Source organism: Ctenopharyngodon idella, chromosome 17 (assembly GCF_019924925.1).
Source record: "Ctenopharyngodon idella isolate HZGC_01 chromosome 17, HZGC01, whole genome shotgun sequence".
Taxonomy (NCBI): Eukaryota; Metazoa; Chordata; class Actinopteri; order Cypriniformes; family Xenocyprididae; genus Ctenopharyngodon; species Ctenopharyngodon idella.
Genome location: NC_067236.1, coordinates 9,759,367 through 9,784,453, shown reverse-complemented (window position 1 = coordinate 9,784,453; position 25,087 = coordinate 9,759,367). Strand labels below are relative to the sequence as shown.

The following is a 25,087-nucleotide window of genomic DNA, read 5'->3' as shown; positions in this document are numbered from 1 at the left end:
TCGCACAGGTTGTAGAGATATGGTGAAGTCACTGAGTGAGTTGCATTCATGTCACTTTCTGAAGACATGCATGAACAGATACTTGGCAATGGACTGGTAGAAACACTGCTAGTCTTGTACACAAATGACATCAGTCAACAGAAATGCTAACTTTGAGCAGTTAATAGCACTTACATGTCTGGCATGTGTGCTATTACTGCATCAGGATTAGTCTACGCTCTTAAAGCACAAGGAACCAGGGCTTCAACAAGTATTTAGACAAATAAAAATGTATGAATGTCAATGCATATACATATCAATATATAAAAGTGGCATTTAATTTTTGGCACAACACTATTTTAAAACATTTCACTAAAATTAAAGGTACACTGTGTAACTTAAAAAATTTAAATAATGAGTCAATATATCATCAATCCTTCTTCCAAGGCATGTTTTTGTCTTACCTCACTATGGTAAACCTATTTTAAATGTTTATATTTTATACCTGATGGGATGGTTTTCATGGGAAATAGCATACATGCGTCACTCGCCCGTGTGTGTCTCGTCATATCCATAAAAAGAGAAAAGATAAGGCTACTTTGATGCATGTATGGTGTGGGAGCGGCATAGCTTAGTTATCACAATGAGTGAGAAAGGTTGAAATGGTGTACTCTAAAACTCTAACCTCTGGGGAATCACCCGTTTGACAGAGAATGACAGGGTAGAGAAGAAATTGTTGAATAAAGTCGTTATTTTTATTTTGTTTTTGCGCACAAAAACTATTCTTGTCGCTTCATAACATTAAGGTTGAACCACTGTAGTCACGTTGACTATTTTAAAGATGTCTCTGCTTTTCTGGACCTTGAATGCGGTAATTTCGTTGCTTTCTATGGGGGATAAAAAAAACACTCGAATTTCATCAAAAATATCTTCATTTGTGTTCTGAAGATGAACAAAGATCTTACGGGTTTAGTACGACATGAGGATGATTACTTAATGACAGAAATTTCATTTTTGGGAGAACTAACCCTTTAAATGTCCTCATTAAACAAAGGCCTAATCCTGGCTTAATCTAAGGCCCTGTTTACACTAGTGTGTTTTCGTTTTAAAACGCATAAGTTTTGCTATGGTTACGCCTGTTGTTTACACTACGTCGGCGTTTTCGAACCTCAAAAACTGAGGCTTTCGAAAACACTGCAGAGCCCGTTTTAGTTTGAAAACGCTGGGGTTGCGTTTCAGTATGAACGGACCAAAACTGAGACTTTTGAAAACAATGCCGTGGCTGCCCACGTTCGCTTTCTTTGCAATCTTTGCTGGCTTTGTTGACATTTTTAGGAACCATTGTGCGGTTAAACTCTGCAGTTTTTTTAACACTGCAGCTACCTACATGCGCAAGAGGCAACTGTGTACACTTACGAGCATGCCTACTGTGCATGAACAGTCATGTGACATGCGTTTTCGGTTGTGTCGTATAGATGGAGATCGTTTCTGAAACGCTGTGGAAATGCCAGTGTAGACGAGGATCGTTTTCATTTTAAAATGCCATTTTAAAACGAAAATGCACTAGTGTAAACGGGGCCCTGTCTGTGAAACCAGGCCAAGCATAAAACAACAGATAATGAGCATGAAATGAAGAATATGTCCATAGTTAATGTGATGAATTACACCTGTATGAAATTTGAGGGAACTTACTTCATCCACTAAAAATCATCTTGGGACCACTGGCAAAGTTTCTGTAAAAATGCATCTGAAAATTTAGTTCTGTGGTCTAGAATAGTTTGTGTGCAGAAACCACTTGGTTTGATATTTTCTTATATAATGCATTGACATTTTTAAGTGTTCAACTGTAAGGGTCCAAATACTTTGTGGGGCCACTGTATTATGTAAATAAGAAAAAAAAATCTTAGAACTTCATACTTTGTCCATTAACCAGGGAAATTCATTCAATAAAGTTAGGGCTGTCAAATAATTAAATAAATTAATCAAATTAATTAAATTAACTGCAAATAATCACATCATTTGCTGAAAAAATAACTCATTTTGTAAGGCGTTAAATTAATGTTGTTCCATATGGGTCAGAAGGAGTGATTAAACTAATTAATGTTAAATAATTCATGTAATAACAATTTATACATTAAACTGCCCAAAACAGAACATTTGCCATTCATCAATTATAAATCAATAAAACAAGAGAATGAATCTTTTAATGAATCTTGCAGTGCTTTTACACAAGGTTTTCAAAAAAAAAAAAAAAAAAAAAGTACAAATATGATACCGATCCCTATGTTCTCAGACTTTTATTCAAAAAAGGAATCATTTGAATTCAATTCATTTAATTAATCCCCATAACTAAAAGACAAATGATTTTCCATTGCTTTCTAACTGGTTTACAACAGCAGCGACAACAGTTACCTGGAATAAGTTTGTCAGGCCCCATTCTGTTGGATATTTCTGTGAACTCTCTGAGGATCTTGGCGGCCTTCTTGGCCTCAGACTTTAGGTTAGCAGGAATAGGGTTATTCACTGTAAAAGAAACGTCAGAAGTTACATAATGTTCTCACATTCCATCAATCTGAAACATCAAATGTCTAGTAGACCAAATTTGTAGGATGTTGTGCATCTTCCTGAATGCTTTCAACTCTACTATGTAAACGACTCATGGCATCTTTTGAACTACCAGGCTATAGGCAATATTTAACCACTCGTTCAAGGTGACATAGATATGAAATCTCCACAATTGCCTGTTCCTGTTAATTATTCAGTAATACATCAAATGTCAACATAACCAAATTATTATTATTTTACTCATCTCTATGATAATTGCACTAATTATATTAGCCATACAATCAGTGATTAATGTGTTAAGATTCATGCTGATGACTTTGGGTCAAAGAAATGTGTCTTCCATGAGTCACTGAGTCAGATTTGCCTTTCCTCCAGTTGTTACTCATTACATCTTATCCAAGCCCATCTAAAAGCCATCTAAAACACTGATGCAGGTAAATTCCCATTTACAACTTATAGAAAGAGATCAGGTCAAAGTCAAATAAATAACAGTGTCCAAGATAAAGAAAAATCTCTTAAAATCTCATTTAAAATGCAAGTTTATGGAAAAGTTTTTAGAAATTTTAACTAAAAATGTACTGTGGTGTAACCATCAGATAATAAAAAATAACATTTTCCTTAAATAACATTCATCAAAATGAATCACAAATTATAAGCATGTATATCTAAAAGGGGTATATTCAAGTCACTGTATGCATGTATGACATTTTAAAGTATTTTCAAATAATATGAATCTATACAAACACTGTACCCGATGTACAGTATACTACAAAAGCATTCCTTTTAAATACCACCACACCCTCATTTTGCGACATTGATTAATGCATCACTTTCTACAAACTGATTTTTGAGGGATGAATCACTGGATATATTGGGGTGATCAAGCACAATTTTGCAACAAATAAGAGTTGCTTTTGGCAGGTGCACACTTTCTGTGGTTTAGTTCTGTGGTACTTGCAAAACGTCACTTTCTACGCAGTCTTTCCAGTTGAGGAATTCTTGCAATACCAGCCACATCAAAAAGACGATTCTCCTGTATGCACCTGCTTAAATATTTAAATATAGTAATACCAGGTCTGCCACCAATTAGGCTGTTCTGTCCAACTAATGCTGCTTGAGACATTCTTGATGAGACAGACTTTGACAAGTCACTAACCAATGATATGTAATGACTTTATCTTGGCAAGTAGGAGCGAATATACAGAATACTTCTTGCTTCAAGCAAGAAAAGCTATAACTAGATGTTGGTATAAACCTAATCTGCCACAAAAACAGGACTGGATTGAAGTTTTAAAAAATAGCTATATTTACCATGGAGAAAAATATGTTTTGTCCAAATGTACTGAATATATAACCCGTATTGAACCAAATACATTTTGGTTATAAGAATGTTTATATAAACATATGTGATGGTTTTGATTTCCTCGTTGGAATTTGTCACTCTAAAAACATGCTACACTTGTTTTCAAGATAAATGTTCTCTGTTTTCGAATCGATGAATAATCTCGATAAAGAGTTTATTTGTAAGTTGAAAAGGTACAAAAGTGACAAATGTCACTAACAAATATCTTACCTTGTTCAACCTTTTTTACACAGTAAAAACATAAACAAAAAAGAAACAGATTGACAACGGCTGTTGTAATTTAGCATCCTTGAAATTTTAAAGGGATGTTGATGTATATTGTTCACAACTACAAATGAATCACTCAATGTTAATTTTTTAAGTAACACATTTCCACCAAATATACTACTTTTACACAAAGGTCACTTTACACAAAAAGGTCAAAAATCTATTCACATCCATAGATAAGGCTCATTCAGATTGCACACCAAAGTTTGTTCAAGTTCCTAACCCATAAGAATGAGCAAAAGTAAAAATGATTCTTGCCTTCACATAAAAATTACCCCAAGTTCAGGACATCACATGAAAAAGCAGATGACTAACAAAGAAGTCATTCACAGTTGTTTCAGATTATTTCCAAAGTAAAAAAGGAGGACCAAGGTCATGTTCTGTTTTTGTATCGCTTAAAAGTGCCTACAAACCATTATTTATTTTAAGAAGCATATAAACACTGCTCTAGCTTGAAAATAAGTGCACACAGTAGGACATGAGATATCCGAAAGTGAACTGGTGTACTGAACTTTTTAAGACCTGAAGACCAGTTTAGAACTTGCACCAAGTTGGTCATTGTACACAAAGTGCTTATGGGTAATAACAATCTCTCATTACGAACATATACATTGTAGCAGTAAATGCCAGGCTGTGGCTGGTAACACCTCTATGATTCTCTTCCACTCCCATGATTTTTTAGTATTAAACAGCTGTGCGCTGTGAATTCTTCTCTCATTTGTCATTCAGCTCCTGATGTAATGCGCTGGAAAAATTACTCTACTGAACTGCCGTCAATGTACATAAAACTCCATGCGCTTTCAAACTGTCTGGGAGATACCTCAAGACTTCTACGTAAGTAACTTATGTCAAATAGCATCTCATCTATCAGATATTATGCCAAAATACCTCACAAAAGAATGTCTGTCTGAGTCATCAGTCTAACCTGATCTTATGACGCGGTTTTAAAGTGGATTAGTACGCACTGAACAACGTAATGGTGATTTAAGGGATCAGCTGTGCTACAACCAAAACAAAAACAAAACATTTTACTAGTGTTAAAAGTGTATTAGTGATCTCGTCTGACAGACCATGCACTATTGCTTACAAATTCACACTATTTTCATTTGAAACCTCTGGAGTTACCTAAGCTACAAAAACCCTGTGCTAGCTAAGACACTGACATTTCATTGTCATGTCATGCAAATTTATTTCTTTTTATTAGGCTGAATTATAGTAAGTAAGCCATCTCAACCACATATTTCACCAAATAATTTGTTTAACGATATGCATTATGGTATTATGTAATTTCAACAAAAAGGTTTTGTTCTACCGCTGACCAGTACGTCTGATTTTTACTTGCCCTGCCAACATTTTCACCGAACTAAACACAAAAGAATGATCCATTTTTATTGTTGCAGTGCATTTTTATATTTTCTAAAAAATATTTACAATACTGATCAAAAGTTTGGGGTCAGTTGAGGTCAGTTTTTTTGTAAAGATATACTATAATAATATTATAAAAATATAATATGTTCAGTGTGGGTGGATTAAATTGATCAAAAGTGACAGTAAAGGCATTTATAATGTTACAAAAGATTTTTATTTCAAGTGAATGCTGTTCTTTTGAGCTTTCTATTTATCAAGAATCTTGAAAAAAAATAATTTTCACAAAAATATTAGGCAGCACAGTTTTAACATTATTAAGCAATGTTTCTTGAGCGCAGAATCTGCATATAAAATTATTTCTGTAGGATTATGTGAGTAGAGTAAGACTGGAGAAACAACATTGTAAGAAGACTGGACTGGAGTAACAACATTGTAACAATATTTCTTTTCTTTTTTTTGATTAAATAAATGCAGCCTTCGTGAGGCATGTTTTTGAAAACATTTTTAAATATAAATAATATAAATAAATATAGAGACCCCAAACATTTGAACAATTCTTTTTGTTCACTAAAATGTTTTTTCTTTACAAAACCATCACAGAAAATATTTAAAGGGTTAGTTCATCCAGAAATGAAAATAATGTCATTTATTACTCACCCTCATGTCGTTCCACACCCGTAAGAACTTTGTTTATCTTCGGAACACAAATTAAGATATTTTTGATGAAATCCGATGGCTCAGTGAGGCCTCCATTGCCAGCAATGTCACTGAACCTCTCAAGATCCAGAAAGGTACTAAAGACATATTTAAAACAGTTCATGCGACTACAGTGGTTCTACCTTAATATTATGAAGCGACAAGGATACTTTTTGTGCGCCGAAAAACTAAATAGCGACTTTTCAACAACAGTGATTTCAAAACACTGCTTCAAAGCTTTAAGAATCTTTTGTTTCGAATCAGTGGTTTGGATCGCGTAAACGAAAGGCTTGTTCAAGATGCATCGATGCTTTGCAGACCGATCGGCGTATGAAAGTACCGCGAGCGCGATTTGAAAGCATAAGGAGTCGTATGCTCTCCAATCGCTCTCGCGGTACTTTGATATCATACACCAATCGGTTTGCGCAGCGCTGAGGCATCTCGAACAAGCCTGAAGCCTCGTTTACTGAAATCACGTGACTTTGGTGCTCCGAATCAGTGATTTAAAAAGATTTGTAAAGTTTCGAAGAGTTTTGAAATCGCCCATCGCTAGATATTGTTGACAAGTCGCTATTTTGTGTTTTTGGCGCACAAAAAGTATTCTCGTCGCTTTAAAATATTAAGGTAGAACCACTGTAGTCACATGAACTGTTTTAAATATGTTTTTAGTACCTTTCTGGATCTTGAGAGGTTCAGTGACATTGCTGGCAATAGAGGCCTCACTGAGCCATTGGATTTCATCAAAAATATCTTAATTTGTGTTCCGAAGATGAACAAAGGTCTTACAGTTGTAAAGCGACATGAGGGTGAGTAATAAATGACATTATTTTCATTTTTGGATGAACTAACCCTTTAAGTTTTCAAGGCATAAAAATGGATCTATAAGATCAATGAATACATTTTTGTAGCAACCCAGCAATAGCTCAAAAGGGGAAACCAAAAGACCAAAAGGGCAAAAGGGTTTCGTCAACTGGACCAAAACTCCCTCACACTGGCCCCGAGTCAGTGGGCCATCTGTTTGAGTCCTGCTAAATGCAAATAATAAAATGCAACTAACCATATATTATATTATATTATATCATGCATATTTGAGATGGCAAAATGAATATTTGTACAGTATTTACATCCAAATTAATGTCACTTGTTAGTAGCTAGACAAAATCAGATCCCAACATGAACACATTGCATGACATGCCTGCAACCCAAATACATTAATGCAACCCAAATACATTAAATACAGGTTACTGATAAAAGTTTGTGTTTACCACACAAACACATTGGCTTCTGAGGACATGATCATTTGCAAACCAAACAGAACTTTGGTGGGCCAATGCAGATCTTTGATTTTAAGGACTTGTTTTTACTTTAGTTTGTACAATAAACACTTTTGGTTCTGTCCTGGACCAACGCATGATTCCCAATATAAAATCCAGGTCCTGAAGTAAAATCATTTGAAAAGCACTGCCATTGAAGCACTATTTCCGACCCTAATGTCAGCTGCCACTGACTAATGTGAGCCTTGGGTCGTTTTCTGATTTGTGTCTAATACAAGAATCCCCTCTTTCTGTTCTATAAGCCTACGGCTTTAATGCATGTGTCTGCAACAGAAAAAAATGATTGTACTATTAAAAAAGGGAATTCATATACAAGCAAAAGCACTGAACTTTGTAAACTGAGAACATCTGGATGGGGATTTGCAGGACGAATGCAGTTCTTATTTCTTACATGATAAATATCTTCTCAAAAGACTTGAGAACAATAAAGCATAAACTTTGCATTGTATAAATCTGACAAGAAACGGTAGCAACAAAGCTTTTTCGGGGCATCTTGGTAAGGCTTATTACTGTCCCCAGGTAATAATGGATGGTGTTGTTTTCCACTCATTTCCTCATGCATGTAAAACCTGTGGTGTGACCATCATACAGAGGGGGTGGACTAATAAATGCAGCTGTGATATCAAGCATAACAATGAGAATATGATTTTTGTGATTACTACTGTACAAATAATTACCGCTTACGCAGATAATTAGTCAATACCAGATTAACATAACAAAATAAAGCATGAAAAATGCAAATACCTGGGACAGTGCAATTATGTCTTAATTTGTAGTTGGAAAAGATAATGAACAATTACGGATGCAGCATTGATCCATAGAGAGAGAGCGCAAACATCTGACTGTCACTGACACTTACAGTGGAGGTTGCTTTAACACTTTAGACAAACAACTTAATCAGCAAGGTTCAAGAATCTTCATTCAGTGCTTTTTTTCCCCCTAAAGTAAATTATTAGTGTTTTTTAGCTAAAGAGATCAAATCCGATGCAAAGGTCAATACAGACGGAAATGTGGTTCTAGAATGAAATAAAGTCTGAAATGGCACAAAGTATAACCTGGAGCCAACAAACCCCTCAAGTTCAACCTAAGTTAACCCCCTTAGTTATAATTTGTTTATAATTATAGCTTTAAAGTTTTTAAACACATTCGACAAAGTCTCCAACAATCAGGTCATGTCTTTCTCTTTTTTATCATGCATGTTAAAAAAGCAACTGGAATGTCAAAGGGACACTCCAGATCATGACAAGCTGTCTGCTCCAAGGTGGAGAAATCATATCTACTTTCCCACAGGGGTTAAATTAATTGCTTTTGTCAATCAAGACAGCAGACAGTCTATATTATCACGTGTGGCAGCAGTGACGCTAAATAAAGTGTACGTCATAATGCAGCTACTATTTACATCATCTACTCTAAAAAAAAAAGACGGTAGGTTGACAATGTTCATCATATTTCATGCCAAAATATAATTAGGCTAACACACCTTGTTATTATTCTGTCTTGTCAAAGTCATATTCTGTCAATTTTCCTGTAAGGGACCATCAAATATGCCCCATAATCACATACACTTACACTTACTTTGAATGAATACTCTGAATTTTTTGGATCTATTTTATTTATGTTTAATCTAGGCTATTTGGCAGTGATGTCATACTTAAAAAAGAAGTAAACTAAAACAAATGCCATTTCACTAAATAAGTAGATCACACTGTACGTGTGAATATTTCAGCCCAGCACTGCACAGAGAAATAAACCGACTCGATTAAACGTTGGGTTACCGATTCATCACAGGGAAAATGAAAAACGTTCTCTACTTACTTTTATCAAAAACCGACTTTATTCACCAGGTTTGGAAGCTTCTCGAAGTTTTAAGTTGACTTTTATGTAGTCTCACCTGGTGCAGGTAAGAGAAGTTTAAAAGGGAGAGCATACACTTCCGACACACCTGCCAAACCTGTTTACTTTAGTCTTAAAGGACCCGTAAAGAAGTAAAACCAAATATAAAAGCATTTCAATTCGTTTATTAAATAATATGTATCCATATTATTAAGAAACGCAGTGGGTAAAAGTGTCATGTCACAATTTTAGACCATTATTTTAAGCTTTACAGAGATCTAGTCAGCATTTTTGATTCAGGCAACAATGGGACACAGCAAGGAAAATGACGTTTGACATGATTAGGACCCCTAGCGCGCTCTGGTGTACACAGAAGCGCGTTCTAGTTCAGCTGACAGGGAGTGTGAAGTCAAACAGACGCGCCTTGTGTTGAGTGACATTTCTCATTTATTTCAATCAGTGTTGATGTAATAGACGTATACTTATATAAAATTGTATTATGAGGAAAAATCACCGTGTAAAACCATCCCCGCTGATAAAAACAGTTGATAGAATTTTTTTAAAGGTGAGAGTTTATCTTAATAGGAAAAATGAATAAGGGTCGAAATGTTTATGCTGGCTAACTTAAAGAGATTTATATGTTTTAAACAACCTGCCAGTAAAGTTTTTCTCTCATGCAGTTTGGACATTTATCTTCGTCTGATGGAACCTGTAACAAACAGTGATCATCCTCCTTATATGGAATCATCTGCTATGAGCACAATGTAAATGCGTGGTAAATCTAGACTCAAAGAAGGTATTCACTTTTGTTGTTGCAAATATAAACAGGGCTCTAAAGCCTGCCTGGTTTCCTTTGGCACATTCTCTTTTGCCTAAAAGGGTATTGTTCAGAGAATTTACAGATCATGTTGTCCTAAAGAACTTACCAAGTTTAGAAACTTGAATTGACAGGCCATTCTTGCTGTTTGATTTCTTTCACAATATATTTTTTCACATTAGACATATTGGTTATGCAACTGTGATTTTCTTGACTGAAATCACTTGTCACATTAATTGTAAACCCATAACCCATTTTTTAAAAACCTTTCAGTCTCCTGCATATTGTACAGTTAAATCAGTTCTGATTCCTTAATATGGAATCACTAACAGTATAACCTAAAGCTCAACATGAAAATGTATATAAACAAAACAATAATGACATGTTTATACAATATGCCAAAGAATTTACATATTAGGTTCTACATTATAAAAATACAACATACAGTAGTGACCAAAAGTAATGTTCGGCCTTCTTAACTCTTTGTTCAAATATTATTAAAAATGTGTTGAAGATTTTGCAAGCATATTGCGTAGTTGTGCTTGGAGTCAATTATTTTATTTGTGATAATGCAATAAAACATGCCAAATTGTGCGGACATAATTTTTGACCAGGCTGTCATACAAAGAAATTATGAACACATGAAAGAACAAGAGACAACCAATGAAATATTAATAACTGATTATGTTGTAGCCAATGTAGCCAACTTAAGCTTTAGTTTGCCTCTTTTTTGCCAATAATTTTGTCAGATAAATACCTTAACCAAGTTTAGTGTTTTGTTCTTCCCTCATATTTAAAATATTTGAAAAAATATATATAAATAAACTAAAATATATTTTCCTCATATTTTGATGGTTTAAACTTGTAGAGTCATTAAAAACAAATATCATCTCCGGATATCACTTTTGGCCTCTTCTGTATCAATAGAAGCTTTTTTCCTATAGGAAAGTTCTTTTAAAATCAAACAAAATGTATGGACATGTATGACTTCAAATCTTTATCCTATTGACTATACTATTTAAAGCATTTAAAGTTATTCTCAAATCCTAGTTTTAATATCCATTATGTTGCATTTATAGAATTTTCAGAAGTTATGAATTATGAATGTATTTACGATAAAATTATGAAAACAGAGACTGCATTTTCATGCTATATCCTCACACATCTTCACTGGTGGGCTCTTGGCCGAACTGGCTTGTCATGTGTGCCCTGATGATCTAAAATGATCAAACAATCTAATGTACACACATATAGACACAGACAGTCAGACAGAATTTTAAGACCTTTTTGCCTGAGATCGCCCACAAAGTTATGACTTGCAAATCGCAGTGGCAGAACATTCCTCTCCCTGCCCCTACTTGGAAGCTGAGAAAACATGAAGCTCACTGCTCAAATCTGGGCTTTTTTAAAACCATCCCACTGGTTGTCAGTCATCCACACCCAATTATGTAAGAAATGTAATGTGTGTCTCATCCTTTCTGCATAGCAGACAGCATTTTGGCATTTAACAAACACCTGGCTTCAACATAAACAGACCTTATGGAGATACATGCTCCAGTTCTTTGCTCCTACATCAAAACACAACAAACACTGCTGGTTTTCACTTGCACAGCTTTCCAGAAGTCTTTGTCAATCTCTCAAATGACTGCAGCACCACTGTTTGAACTCTGACTCTGCAGAAATCCTAAATTAGAGGATTAAAGACTGAAGTTTCGAAAATCTAATTGATTTTGACTCTAAATTCTGAACAAGACCAATGGCTGTAACCAATGTAAGAGATTCCCAGAGGTTGTTTTTGTCATTGTCACAGATTTGCTCTATAGGCTTAGATCCCATTATGTGATGCTTTAGAGCGTCTAATAATGTGAAAATCGTTAGGGGTAGACATATATATTTAAGATACCTTTTCAAAGCCAAATATCTCTTCACTACCCTAAAAGATGTTTTCTTATATGCCAAGTTGTTATGGGAGTTTAAAAAGGTTGCCACTGCCAGCACACTTTAAAGAGGTTAACCAAACAATTATAAACCAAGAATTATTTGTTTCATAAGAAGTATGTTCTTTTATAACTCAGTTTATCAGGTTGACAGTGTAATCCTAAAAATTGGCATGTATTAACTTTTTGGTTGCCATTTCTTGTTTAGTCCTATAATTGTAACATGATCATTTGAATCTGCAGAGTATGTGGCACAAGGATGAAAAATGGTTTAATGGGACCTTACAGATATTTCCCGAGACATTCCAGTGAAGATTTTGTGAAGGATTGTCAATAACATAGCATGTTTTGCTATACGGTGTGGTGAAGTTGGTGGAGTGTTGTTTATGAAGTCAGGGATGGACAAATATCTTTTTCCTATAGCCTAAACTTATATGAATCCTTCAGCCTTTATGCTATAGACATAAGCTTGAGGAGCTTTCATTGGTGGATACATTGTTACTTTGAACATTTTCAGATCATGTGCTCAACAAAGGTCTTAGTAATCAGCTTATGGAGTTCTTTGAATGCTTCATGTCACATTTCCGGGAACTTTTTCCATGCAGCATATTACCAACTGGAGTGGGAAAAGGGAAGGAGCATTAAGCCTAGAATGGCATTTGGTAGAACACCTATCTAGACAACTTGAAATTAAGCCCCTCAGTAATGTTTTTGACTTCTGTTGGAGCCGTCTCAAAGAGAATGTCCTCGATTCAACTTTGTAAATGACAAAGTACAAAATGCCGTTAGAAAATTCGTAGAATACATTCATTTGGGAAAAATTATAAATATTGGCCTTATTTAACAATTTGAAGACAATGAATTGATCGATAATTTTCTAGTTGTAACTTCCCATTAGGGAAAAAAATATATATATATATATTTTTTAATCAAAATATATTCATGTAAATACATATATTTTAACATTTATTGCCATTTTTTGCATATTTAAATATATATATGAAATTATTTTTTTATAATATGGGTTGTGTTGCATGATAAATTTCTGTTAGATGGACCTTCAAATAGAATTTTAGATTATATCATTGACTTTGTAATAAAGCTTAATTATAAAGCAAATACAAATTGCAGTGCTGTTGTTGCTCAGTTTTTTGTGTCACAGTTGTTGCATGTGGTTAAGGCTGACGTGTAGGTATGAGTCACCAGATTTTGTATGGTTCATTTATAATCATCAGGTCAGATTTGGCCAGTTTTGTTCCTGATCTTTGGTTTCAAGTTACTGCCTATCCGTGTCAGTTTACATTACCAGTTATCACCAGTGGCACCATATAGCTATGACAAAATTCAACTGTAACCTCTATACATTGAATTTTTCAACATTATCAAATTACAGAAATTTCAAAATCTTTATCACCTTCTCTTGATGGTCAGTTGTTGTCACAATGGTAAATGTACCATTTGCTGCTTATACTCTTGCTCTTACTTGGCTGCTGCCCAAAATTATAGTCAGACCAGCTAAACCACAGTGTTGGCATCAGGTAACTAATGGGAGTTCCTAAGCAAGACAGAAGAAAGATACACAGGCATTACCTCAGCAGACTAATAAATTGCATGCAATATGGCTGATTGTAACAGCAGCAAGTGTATGCAGTAAACTAGCCTTGAATGCTAATGGCTACATAAGTATTACAGAGTTACATAAGTACTAGAGCTTTTGGCAAAACAAGAATTCTCTTTATCTACTGTACTGTAGTGATTCTGCCTTTATTTTATGTGATGTTTGGACTATAATGATCTGATAGGAAGGAAGAGCTTTTTATAAACTTTTCTGTAAGTTAAAGATGAACAGTTTAGGAGGATGTTCTTTGTGACTAGCTGACTAGCTATCTTGACGTGGCTAGCTTTGTTTGCTTGTCTGGTTCATTCTGACAAATTAATCTTTCCATGTATCTCCTTTAATTTTGTCATTCATTCATTTATTTGATTGTTTGTTCTTAAGGTTGAGCACAAGTGACACTAGCATGTCTGGACATATAATGATAACTCTGTAATAGTAAACCAGAATAATAGAGTATTTTACCATGGTTCATTAATAGATAGCATACTTATGACATACATTAACTTATAAGTCAAGTTGATAGGCTGCTGCTCAATACCAGTGTGTGTGTGTGTGTGTGTGTGTGTGTGTGTGTGTGATATGATTAAAATGATGCATTATCTCTACTTAACGGACACTAATAAAATGTGCTGATTAACAAAACAATCACCCATTTTTTTCTTAACAATTTGAAATGTTTTTCTATTGCCTTTTTTTCCTCAGTAAAATGCCAGTGTAAACATTATTTCAGAAGGTTGACACTTAAATGTGCTGTAATGACATCAGCTAAGAGCAGTTGCTTTGCTTTCCCACACTCTTAAATGGGTCTCATACCTCTCAGAGATGGATTTACAGCCAAAATGGAGTGGGAAACTATGACAAGCAGCAATAGCATCTAGCATTTATTTGGAATAAATAATTTCAAATTCATATACTTTAAACATTATATAACAAACATGTTTATTTAAAGATCATATGTTATATATATATATATACTGTATATATTTACAATATTTACAAACTGAACTCTAACTTAGATGTTTATACATTTGACAATAGCAATATTTAATAGCTTGAATGTATAAATACATAATATAAGACATTCAATATTAGCAAAATGCAATTAATTTCTTTCACAGAATAAACTGCAACCTGTAGCATTCATCACTGCCAAGACATGTCTTGTAAAGACAAAAAAGGCAAGAAAATATCATGCAAATCATAATTCAATCAAAGGATTTAGCTCTGGCTTTGAGGAATGTGGCTTTGAGGTTGTCAGGAATATTGGACCAAAGGCTTCGTTCAGCCAGTAAACACCTTTTAACATCCGCAAAACAACATCTAAATTCTAAGTTCTTCAACCAAAAACTACCTGTGAAGGCAAATTCAACTTATAATGTATATGAGGTTGAATGTGACACCCAGAGTTTGTCTTTTGGCAGCAAGACATATATATATTTTTTCATTTGTTTTTCCCATAAAACATTGTCTTCTTCATTTTCACCATGACCATTGCCAGTAAACTTGGTTCTAACATCACTTTTGTCAGCTCACAAGACTGACGACTTGTATGCGAGAAGAAAAAGGTCAGAAGAGGAGTTCCATTTCATTGCAAAAAAGCTATGTTTATGTGATAAATATGATTGTTCTGAATTAATTTAATTTCCCTGTTTTTCTCCAAGGCACTTTACTTGGTTCTCTTTATTTCTTCAGGTCTGTTGAAATCTGTAAAATGAAACAATGATTGGCATGAACAAAAAATTATTTCAGCACAAAAACCTTAAAAAACAAGTGAAACACAATTTCTGTACATACTAGAAATACACGCTAAAGCTGGACTACGCGAATGCAATATAAATGTGAAAAGGGGCATTAGCAATAAAAATAATAATAAATAGTAATGCAATTATTAAAACAGCAAAATATATGTTTGCTATATTATGTTTTATGACTGCAGAATTAAATTCTGTTTGCATCATTGATCGTTACTTTCCTGTTTATCACTGTAAAGCCGCTTTGAAACAATCTGTATTGTATAAAGCGCTATATAAATAAAGGTGACTTGACCTGACACATTAGTGTGGATACAAAGCCACAGAGAAGAGCAAATTGTGCAACACAGATGTTGAAAGGATTGAAGGTTTAATGTTACACTGAGAACTAAAGCAGTGTCATAAAAGGCCATTGTCCATAAGTGTGGCTCTTTACTTCAAATAGTTAACATGCCATTTACAGTCAATTGAGAATGTAATCCCTGATTATATTCATGTACTTTCTCTGACAGACGTACTAGTGCCACAGTTTGACCTGCTTACACTTTTCTTATGTTTTTGTGTTCAATTTGAGGAGCAGTACTGTATTTGAATCAGTTTTCAAACTTTTTTAGGTTGCGGTTCAACAGTTAAACAATACATTTTGACTACCTCAAAGCAGGGGAGAAGCTACAGAGTCCCAATATATGCAAATTAAATATCAAGAATTATCTGTGCGATTGTTTACCTTGATTAAATTTTATTATATGTGTGACTGTGTGGTAATGTTTAATGCTTTTGTGATGTGTTTTTTCTTATTTTGATCAACATGAAGTCGCTTTGGAGGCAATGAAGTATACTTTAACTTTGAATTACCTATAATTTTAAGTATTGTTGAAATTATCCTTAGTTTGTACTCTATTGACACCCTCTCATTTAATGATTACAGAGTGCTATTTTATTCCCATTTCATTGAAATGAGCTACACAGGTACTGTACTTACATGAGCTAACTATTCACTTGCTAAGAAGTTAGTTAGTTAATTCATTTTGAATTGATAAAATCTTCTTATATCTCTGTCTATTTCTATGAGCTACCCGGAATCCTTCACAGACCACAATTGATCCACAGTCTGAGAACCTCTGCACTAGAAACTCCACCAGAACAACCTTTTAACTAAAATATGAAAACCCTTTCATTCCAAACAAGTGAAGTAAAAGCTAATCTGGGAACTCCGTAATGTTAGAAAGGTCATAAACATTTAGGTGTAATATTTCTCCTGTAGAGTTATATTTAAGTATACTTCTGTACGTAGATTACACATTGTGTGTGTGTAACCAGAAACTGTCTATCAAGTTCTTTTTTTAGAATGTGGTAGTGAGAATGTTGGGATGATTAGACATTTGATCACTTAGTGTGTGTTCTGGGCAAATATTTCCATAACAAACAACTTAGCACTAATAGCGGAAACAAGTTTACTATTAAATCTGTGTATACATTATGTTAACTATTCACCTGCGACATCTATCCCTCTGTGCACCGCTGACTCCCAGCTAGTCTTGTAAGAAGCCGGGCACATCTTTTATAATCTAGAAAAAGACAAGACAGAGTTAGACATGTTTGACAATCCTGAAGACTTGTACCATATACAAATGTTTGAGTAAAAAAATAATGTAAAAGCATCATACAGTGAGCAAGCATAATCATTTACCTGAATAAATGGCAAAACATTTCAGGTCAATCATTAAAAATGAAATATTTCCAATCAATATGTCACACTCCTAGATATAACTTCTGAAGTCATAATGGTATTCAATGAAATGGCACTTACAGGCTGGTATTGTGCAGTCCCTGGTATTATGATAGAGTTTATAAAAGTGTTTGCTGCATTTGGGGCTAAAATAAAGCGGCCCTGCAAAAATACAAAAAGACAGACTTTAAATTCCTGTCAGTTCACAAAGATAATGAAGAAAGTGCATAGAGATACTGACATTTGCTCACCTGTTAAATGTTTTAAAAATCTCTCCTTCTGTCGAAGATCTCTCGGAAAGACTTCTGTTAAAAGAGGAGAAATTCCTCAGGTCAGAAAAATTTGATATCTTTATTGGCCATCAGATCAGGAAACCACCACAGTATTTCTACAAGTATAGACTACAATGCTCTCATTATCCAAACACAGTAAGCCAGTGAATGTGATGATGCTTACCAAGAATGCGTTCATGCTGATATGACTTTGTAACTTTATTAACGTCTCTTGTTTCCACCGAACGCTCGAAGATTTCGGGGGGATGCTGTGTGTTTCCCTCACTGTGATGCTCCTGTGCCTGTCTTACTCTGTCCATTAGGAGGTCCAGCAGACTAGTGTCGTCCCTATCTCTCGGTTTGCAGTAGCCGGAGGTGAGGATCAGCAAAAGGAGCCCTATGAAGACAGGTGTGCGCACTGCACTCATGCTGAAAAGTGGGCAAAGAGAGCCCCTCTGCCCTGCGTCCAGTCTTATAGCCCTGCAAGCACACCATGATCATTTCAGTCCCCTGCCACTTACTTGATTTATTGATTCATATTAAACTGCCTAAGACAAGTCATGAATGGACAGTTGACACATAATTTGATTTTGTCCATAGACCTTTTTAATCATTGTACATTTTAGGTTGAAAAGTGTATCAATGCATATGTCTTTTAATTTTTTTTTTTTTTTTAAATATTTTAAACAATTCAATATTTTTTTAAGTCTTCCAAAATCTTTCAATTAATATGAGATTGTAAAAACTATGCATAATAATTATAAAATAATTACCAAAAAGAAGTTTAAAACAGTTTAAGATGAAGTATAGCAGGATATGTAGACATCACACAAAAGTATTTTTGTCAACTACCCAAAGGCTACTTCATTGCAAATGACCAAGGTTTGTCAATAATTTAATAATATTCAACTAAAAGAACTAAACAAAATCTCTTCTCTTATTCCGAAGTTGTAACATGCATTAAATAAGTTCTTGATTCACTTAAAAACAAGTTAGTGTAGCTTCAGGCATTGTCCGATATCTCTAAACAATCAAAGCATCACAGATCCACACCAGAATCCCGAGTTTTCTCCACTTTTACGCACGAACGCTCTTGCGCAAAGGCGCTTCGGAAACACGTGTTTGTTTGGTAAAGTAACAAATTACCTGTTTTTCTTCAATGCAGATTTAGTTTACACTTGTTCGACGGCCTTCCCGTGTGTTTAATAATATTAAAGCAAAGCACATCAAATAGACTCCGCTGGCGTCGCCTCTCCAAAGGTACTTCCACAGGCTCTAGCGCACCATGACACAAGGAGAGCGAGTCTCTTTTATATGGTTAAAGACAGCCGTGGTCATCTGTTGATCGTGTTGACTCGAAGTGGGTGGAAATTGATGAAAGTCCGCCGCTTTTTATTTATTTATTTTCCCCCTCCGGTGCGTAAAGTTGCTTCAGATCATCCGGCATGGGTTCCTCACTTTTTATTGTCAGCTGCAGACGTAAGGAGCTGTCCCATGTGGATTACCCCGGCATGTCTTTAATTAGAAACGCGTTAAGAGCACTCCTTAAAAAATGCATTTTAATTTTGTTGGATCACCGTCTCGTAACGCGCATCTTCCGGTGGTCCAATTTGGCACGAGTGGAAAGATTCTCACCAGAAGTTCTTTTCTTCTGTCCTAATGCCTTTTTGTATCTTCTTATTAAGTGACACTATGTGCGCGCGGTGCTTCTCGGCTCCTTTAACTTTAAAGTTTCCCCGAAGAGGATGCTGCAGTTTTGTATTTCAGCGCAAAATATCATCAGAAACCATCATGGCAAGAGCTTGAGTGGGAAGGCAGAATCTCCTGGTGACTATCCACAGCAGCGTCTATGAGAAGACTGAGGCCTTCTCCAATATTGGTTTCGTTCTCAATCTCGACATTACACCACTCCCTTTGAGTATAGAAAAAACCCTCATATTTCATTCCCCTCCTCTTTGGCTCTCAAACGGTTCAAATACAAGTTGCACACCATTCTGCCGTGCGCTTCCATGTCCATAGCTGATGATAATCAGGATTATATACCTTGGGAACTATTATTAATCATGTCGCATGGATTAATCTGGGATAACGTGATGCAGTGTTGAGGCACAGCTCAACAGTGCCACACAGTGAATGTGTTAATTTGAATGATAAGTGCTACGAAATGGGCTCAAGGTGAACCTACAAGAGACAGTTAACTCAACAACTGAAAATTCTGTCATCGTTACTCACCCACATGTTGTTCCACACCTGTATGACTTTCTTTCTTCCGTGGAAGAAAAAAAAAAGAGAAATCATGTGGTGTGGGTTTTATATATCAATGTTGATTTAGTGTTGTTTTGGACTTTTTTTTTTTTTTACTGGACAAAAATATGAAGCATAAAAAAGAAAAAAAAGAAAAAGATGAAATAAATTATGATAGAATTTTTTTTTTTTTAACGTTTTTTGTGTAAACTAACTTTACTCACTCTCACATCAGTGGCCATCACACAGTTGTTCCTGTCTTTGTGCCAAATAAATAATTTATTGTTTCAATTTTTAATAGCCCACATTCCATCTCCTTTATCACCCACAGACAGAGGGTTCTTTCAGTCCTGTAATCCTTGTTTTTCTGCCCCACCTTCTCTTTTCCTTATCCTCTTCTCTGGCGCTCCCTTCACAAATCATCCATACTGTACTTGTGAATGAAATGTTACTGCATCCCTTATTTCATCATTTGTGGTTAAAATGTTCTTCAAAGCTGCCCCTAGTTATCTAAATGACTTAATAAACCTGATATGATGCACCACATGAGCGGGTACAACTGAGATAACAGCTCAAGTAGTGGCAAGTTGTCGCCCACGGTTTCTAAATGTGTGAAGTGTTCTGTGTTGTTTACTACATCTTTAATGCAGAGACACTGCATTACAGTAAAGCAGTAACACTGCAGAGACCCTGAAACCACAAGATTTGACTCAAGTTTTCGGATTGGCAATATTTTCTTTGGTTTAAAGCTGAATTCTGTTTGTTTTTGCTTTTAAAGTTATTTTTGCTTCCTATATCTGGTTATATACATAGATAAAATTAGATTTAAACCACTAATTTTCTTTACAATTCCCTTCCAAACATTATAATCATTCCAAAAGCAGACTCAGTGTTTTGAAAGCTTTTTTTTTTTTTTTTTTTTTTTTTTTAATTTTACATAGAGAGTATAAATTCTTTTTCTCAAGTTTTACTCCAGCCACAGTAAGGTGTTTTCCACCCAGGAAGGAAGATAGTCCTCACTGCAGAACATGAGGTTGGATCCAGATCCAACTCCTCCCACTTTATACTCATTCTAGGCACGTGCCTATGGTCCCACCCATGTCCAATTTTAAAATTATTATTATTTTTATTGAACTCTAATACTAAGACTCTAAGAAAATTACTTTTTAAATTAATACATTTAATTTAAAATGTCACTGTCAGGCAAAAACCTCGCATATTTCGTCTTTTTTCCCCATAAATCATTACTTTTGGTCACCCTTTACATCTGTCGGTGGGTTTTGCAAATATTTAACCAATGAAAAGTTTTAAAAGAGCTTGTGACTAAACCTTGTAATTCTATTGGCTCCCAAAAAATGTCAGCCAAACTTCATAACTCCACCCCGCCTCTATAGCGAGTGAAGAGTCGCGCGCCGCTTGGAGCGACTCTGCTTGTCTGCAATCCAAAGGTAAATAAAGAACTTGTTCTTTGAAAAAGTACAGCTTTTTCTTTACTCAAGAAGAAACACTATATATAAAGACGAATGCTTTATGTATTTGAGGAGCGGAGAAGAGTTTCTGGCATTTGTCGTCAAGTCATCACAGCCAGTAGCTACTGTCTTAAATATCATGTGCTTTTTGTAACATGAGATTTTGGCCAAATGCCAGAAAATTGAGCATCCACATAGCTCCAAACAATAAACTTTATAACCTGTAAGTTGATGAAAACGTAACGCGATGCACTTACTGGCTCAGATGCAGCCATTCTAATGGCTGAAAAAACACGACATTCGCTGGACAAAAACTCAGTAACTTCATTTAGCTTGATTTTAGTAAAATGCTATTAATATAATGTCACATGCAAGTATTTGATCACATATAAAGCCACAATATCAACTTTGAAAACACACACCAAAAAAAAAAAAAAAAAATATATATATATATATATATATATATATATATATATTTTCATTCATTTATTTATTTATTTATTTATTTTTTTACATTTTTGTTACAATATGAGGTAAATACGGCCCTGCACCAAGAAAAATGATACGTTTATTTAAAATACATCAACCTTTTGCGACAACATTCCCCAGTAACGGCCTATGGTAATTTTCACAGTGGGAATCTGCCAATGAATAGCATATTACCAATGAATAGCACGTGTGGGGGTAACACATTACAAGTAACGTGAGTTACGTAATTAGATTACTTTTTTTCAAGTAACTAGTAAAGTAACGCATTACTTTTAAATTTACAACAAAACATCTGAGTTACTTTTATGATCTCTGTGATTACATTAAAAAGTACGGAGCCCCGCACATGACCTGCCAGAAAAAAAATTAAATTGAGCGCACAATTTACTAATTCAAGGGAACGAATTAGTAAATCGTGTGCACGATTTAGCCTACTATTTTTTTCCTGCATGTCATGTCCGGGGCACCGTAAAAAAGATCTTGATTTGTGTTCAGAAGATGAACCAAAGTCTTACTGGTTTGGAACAACATGAGGGTGAGTAATTAATGACAGAATTTTTATTTTTTGGTCAACTAACCCTTTAAAAGGTTTTCAAAAGCTCAGTGCAAAAATATCAATATATTGTTTTGCCAGTAAACACAGTAATTATTTAAAGTAAATGTAACAACCTTTCACAGTATAAATATGGCAATACAATTTTTATATATTTGTGGTTTTATTGTGTTAATTGTACCGCAAAATATATATTCATTTTTAGGGAACAATTAACACAATTCATCTAATTTAAGAAGATCCTGTACCCGAGATAAATAGAACATTGATAGAGAAGATACTGAATGGTACATGTATGCATATCGCATGTATGTATATCGCCCCCTATAGGTCGATATGCATACATGGGTCTACTACTGCACAGAAAAACAAATGCAGTAGTCAGCATTTAAAGTGGATCAAAACCTTTCATCAATGTTGTCCTAAAACGGTCTTCTTAGGACAACTTAGTTCTTAGTACAACTTTGATGAACTTTTTTGATCCACTTCAAATGTTGATTACTGTATATGCTGAATAAACTTTAAACTCACAAAAAAGTTCAAAGAAATGTTATTTAACTATGTACTATAATAATTGCAATTGTGCTACGTATGTGCTTAAATGTTTTTTTTTCTTCTTTTTTTCCCATTTTAATTCTAAAAAAGAACTGTTGAATTAAATCAATGCAAGAGAATTAAGTAGTAGGCCTACTTTATGCAGCACATGCTTGACACAGCACAAACAGCGACACTAAGCCTCCCACGTGTAGCCTTTATCTCCTTCCTGCCTCTCTTCAAACCAATCTGTCATCAGACTCTTTCTTAACGGTCAATAGAGTCTGCTCTCATCCACTCAAACTGCAGTGATCCTCTACATCTACTATCACATAATAAGCACTCCATAATTCAGTGCTTGGTATGACACCAGCCATGTTGACCCATATCCAAATATGCACTGCACAGTCCAGCCTACACATTCAGCCACTGATCCTAAAATCCACTGATCTTCTTTCAGTCATTAACTCATTAATCTTGGCTCATGCCAGTTCCCTGTCCACAGCCTTAATCTCTGCTGACCTGTTTGCCATATCTGATATCATTGACAACTTTGACAGCAGTTTTGATATGTTTGCGTGATTAGTTACGTCTGTTCGTTGTCACGTCAGCACCATATGTTTGGTTTTGACTGAAGGCCAAAGCAGCTGTCCATACACAGCCATACCTGATGATTCCAGTTTTTCCAGGCGTTCCGAGACTTGTTTATACCGGAAAGTTTGTCGGGAGCTTTTTTCAGTGTAAAACTGCTGAGTCAGTTAGTGGTTGTGATGATAATCACATGCTATACTTAGAGACTGTCACTAATAACTGGTCTACTCAGGTCTGTAATTGATTAAAGGTGAAGTGTGTCATTTTTAGTACTAAAGTGAATTGTAAAAATAATTGTTTCTTTACATGTCTACTATTAGTCAGACAGACACAGCATCATTCAAAGATTTGGAGTCTGAGAATTTACGTTTTTGAACGAAGTATCTTATGCTCACGTAGGCTGTATTTATTCAATCAAAAATTCAGTAAAAGCAGTAATATTGTGAAAAAAGTATTAAAACAGCTTTCTATTTTAATATATTTTAAAATATAATTTATTGCTGTGAGGGCAAAGCTAAATTTTCAGCATCATTTCTCCAGTCTTCAGTGTCACATGATCCTTCAGAAATCATTCTAATATGCTGATTTGGTGCTCAAGAAGTATTTATTTTTTTATCAATGCTACATTTCTAATTTTTGTCATTGTTGAATAGAGTTGTTCTGATTAATAATTTTGTGGAAACCAAGATATTTTTTTCATGATTCTTTGATGAATAAAAAGTAAAAAAAACAAAAAACAAAAAAACAGCATTTATTTGAAATATAAATCTTTAGTTAATTTTCTTTATAAAGCACATTGCTTCTGCCTCAAGTGCAGCCCAAAGTGCTGTACAAAGCAATCAGCCAATTATAAAAGTCTTTACTGTCACTTTTGATCAATTTAATGCATCTATGCTAAATATAAGTATTAATTTCTTTTAAAGGATTAGTTCACTTTCAAATGAAAATTAGCACAAGCTTTACTCACCCTCAAGCCATCCTAGGTGTATATGACTTTCTTCTTTCTGATGAACACAGTCTGAGAAATATTAATAAATATCCTGACGCGTCCAAGCTTTATAATGGCAGTGAACAGGTTTCATGAGTATGAGCTTAAGAAAGTGCATCCATCCACATCCATCCATCATAAACATATTCCACACGGCTCCGGGGTAATAAAGGCCTTCTGAAGCAAAGCAATGCGTTTGTGTAAGAAAAATATCCATATTTAACAAGTTATGAAGTAAAATATCTAGCTTCCACCAGAACACCTTCCATATTCCGCCAGAAGCGTACGAAGAAAGTGTAAAACTCTTGCAGTTCACAAAGCTTATGCTATGTCCTACGCCTTCCCTATTCAACTTACGGAAAAAGTGTAACTGATGCAACGCAGTTAACACTTTCTTTGTAAGCTGAATACGGAAGGCGGTAAAACCCCATGATGATGGCCGTTCAAAACCCCAAACTTTTGAATGGCCATCATCAATCGATAAAGACGTTTTGGTGTAGTTACTGCATCTGCCAGCAGGGGCAAACTGGACCATGCTAACCAGATAACCCTTGACCTCTTGTGACCACGTCTTGCATTGTTTTTAGTCAGACACTTTTTTCGCAACAGTGTGAATCTGAATAAAAAAATGTTTTCATCAGACATCACCTGTGAATTCTAGAAAATGTCTTGAATGAGTAGATATGTTTG

General features: G+C 34.9%; 2 protein-coding genes across 2 annotated transcripts in view; both read right to left on the bottom strand.

Moving 5' to 3' along the window:
• Positions 1-9,552, bottom strand: part of sh3yl1 (SH3 and SYLF domain containing 1) — a 30,424-nt gene extending 20,872 nt beyond the window's left edge. The window contains exons 1-2 of the mRNA XM_051868058.1: positions 9,388-9,552; positions 2,392-2,502 (exon numbers count right to left, since the gene is read on the bottom strand). Coding sequence (XP_051724018.1) covers positions 2,392-2,502; position 9,388 — 112 coding nt within the window. The 5' untranslated portion in view covers positions 9,389-9,552. The remainder of the gene's footprint in view (positions 1-2,391; positions 2,503-9,387) is intronic.
• Positions 9,553-14,691: 5,139 nt separating this feature from the next.
• alkal2b (ALK and LTK ligand 2b) lies at positions 14,692-19,462 on the bottom strand. The gene is made up of 6 exons (XM_051868260.1): positions 18,676-19,462; positions 17,714-18,009; positions 17,509-17,562; positions 17,339-17,419; positions 17,023-17,096; positions 14,692-15,481 (listed from the first exon to the last, which is right to left on the bottom strand). The coding sequence occupies exons 2-5, from the start codon at positions 17,955-17,957 to the stop codon at positions 17,032-17,034; spliced, it is 444 nt and encodes a 147-aa protein (XP_051724220.1). The 5' UTR covers positions 17,958-18,009; positions 18,676-19,462; the 3' UTR covers positions 14,692-15,481; positions 17,023-17,031.
• Positions 19,463-25,087: the final 5,625 nt, after the last annotated feature.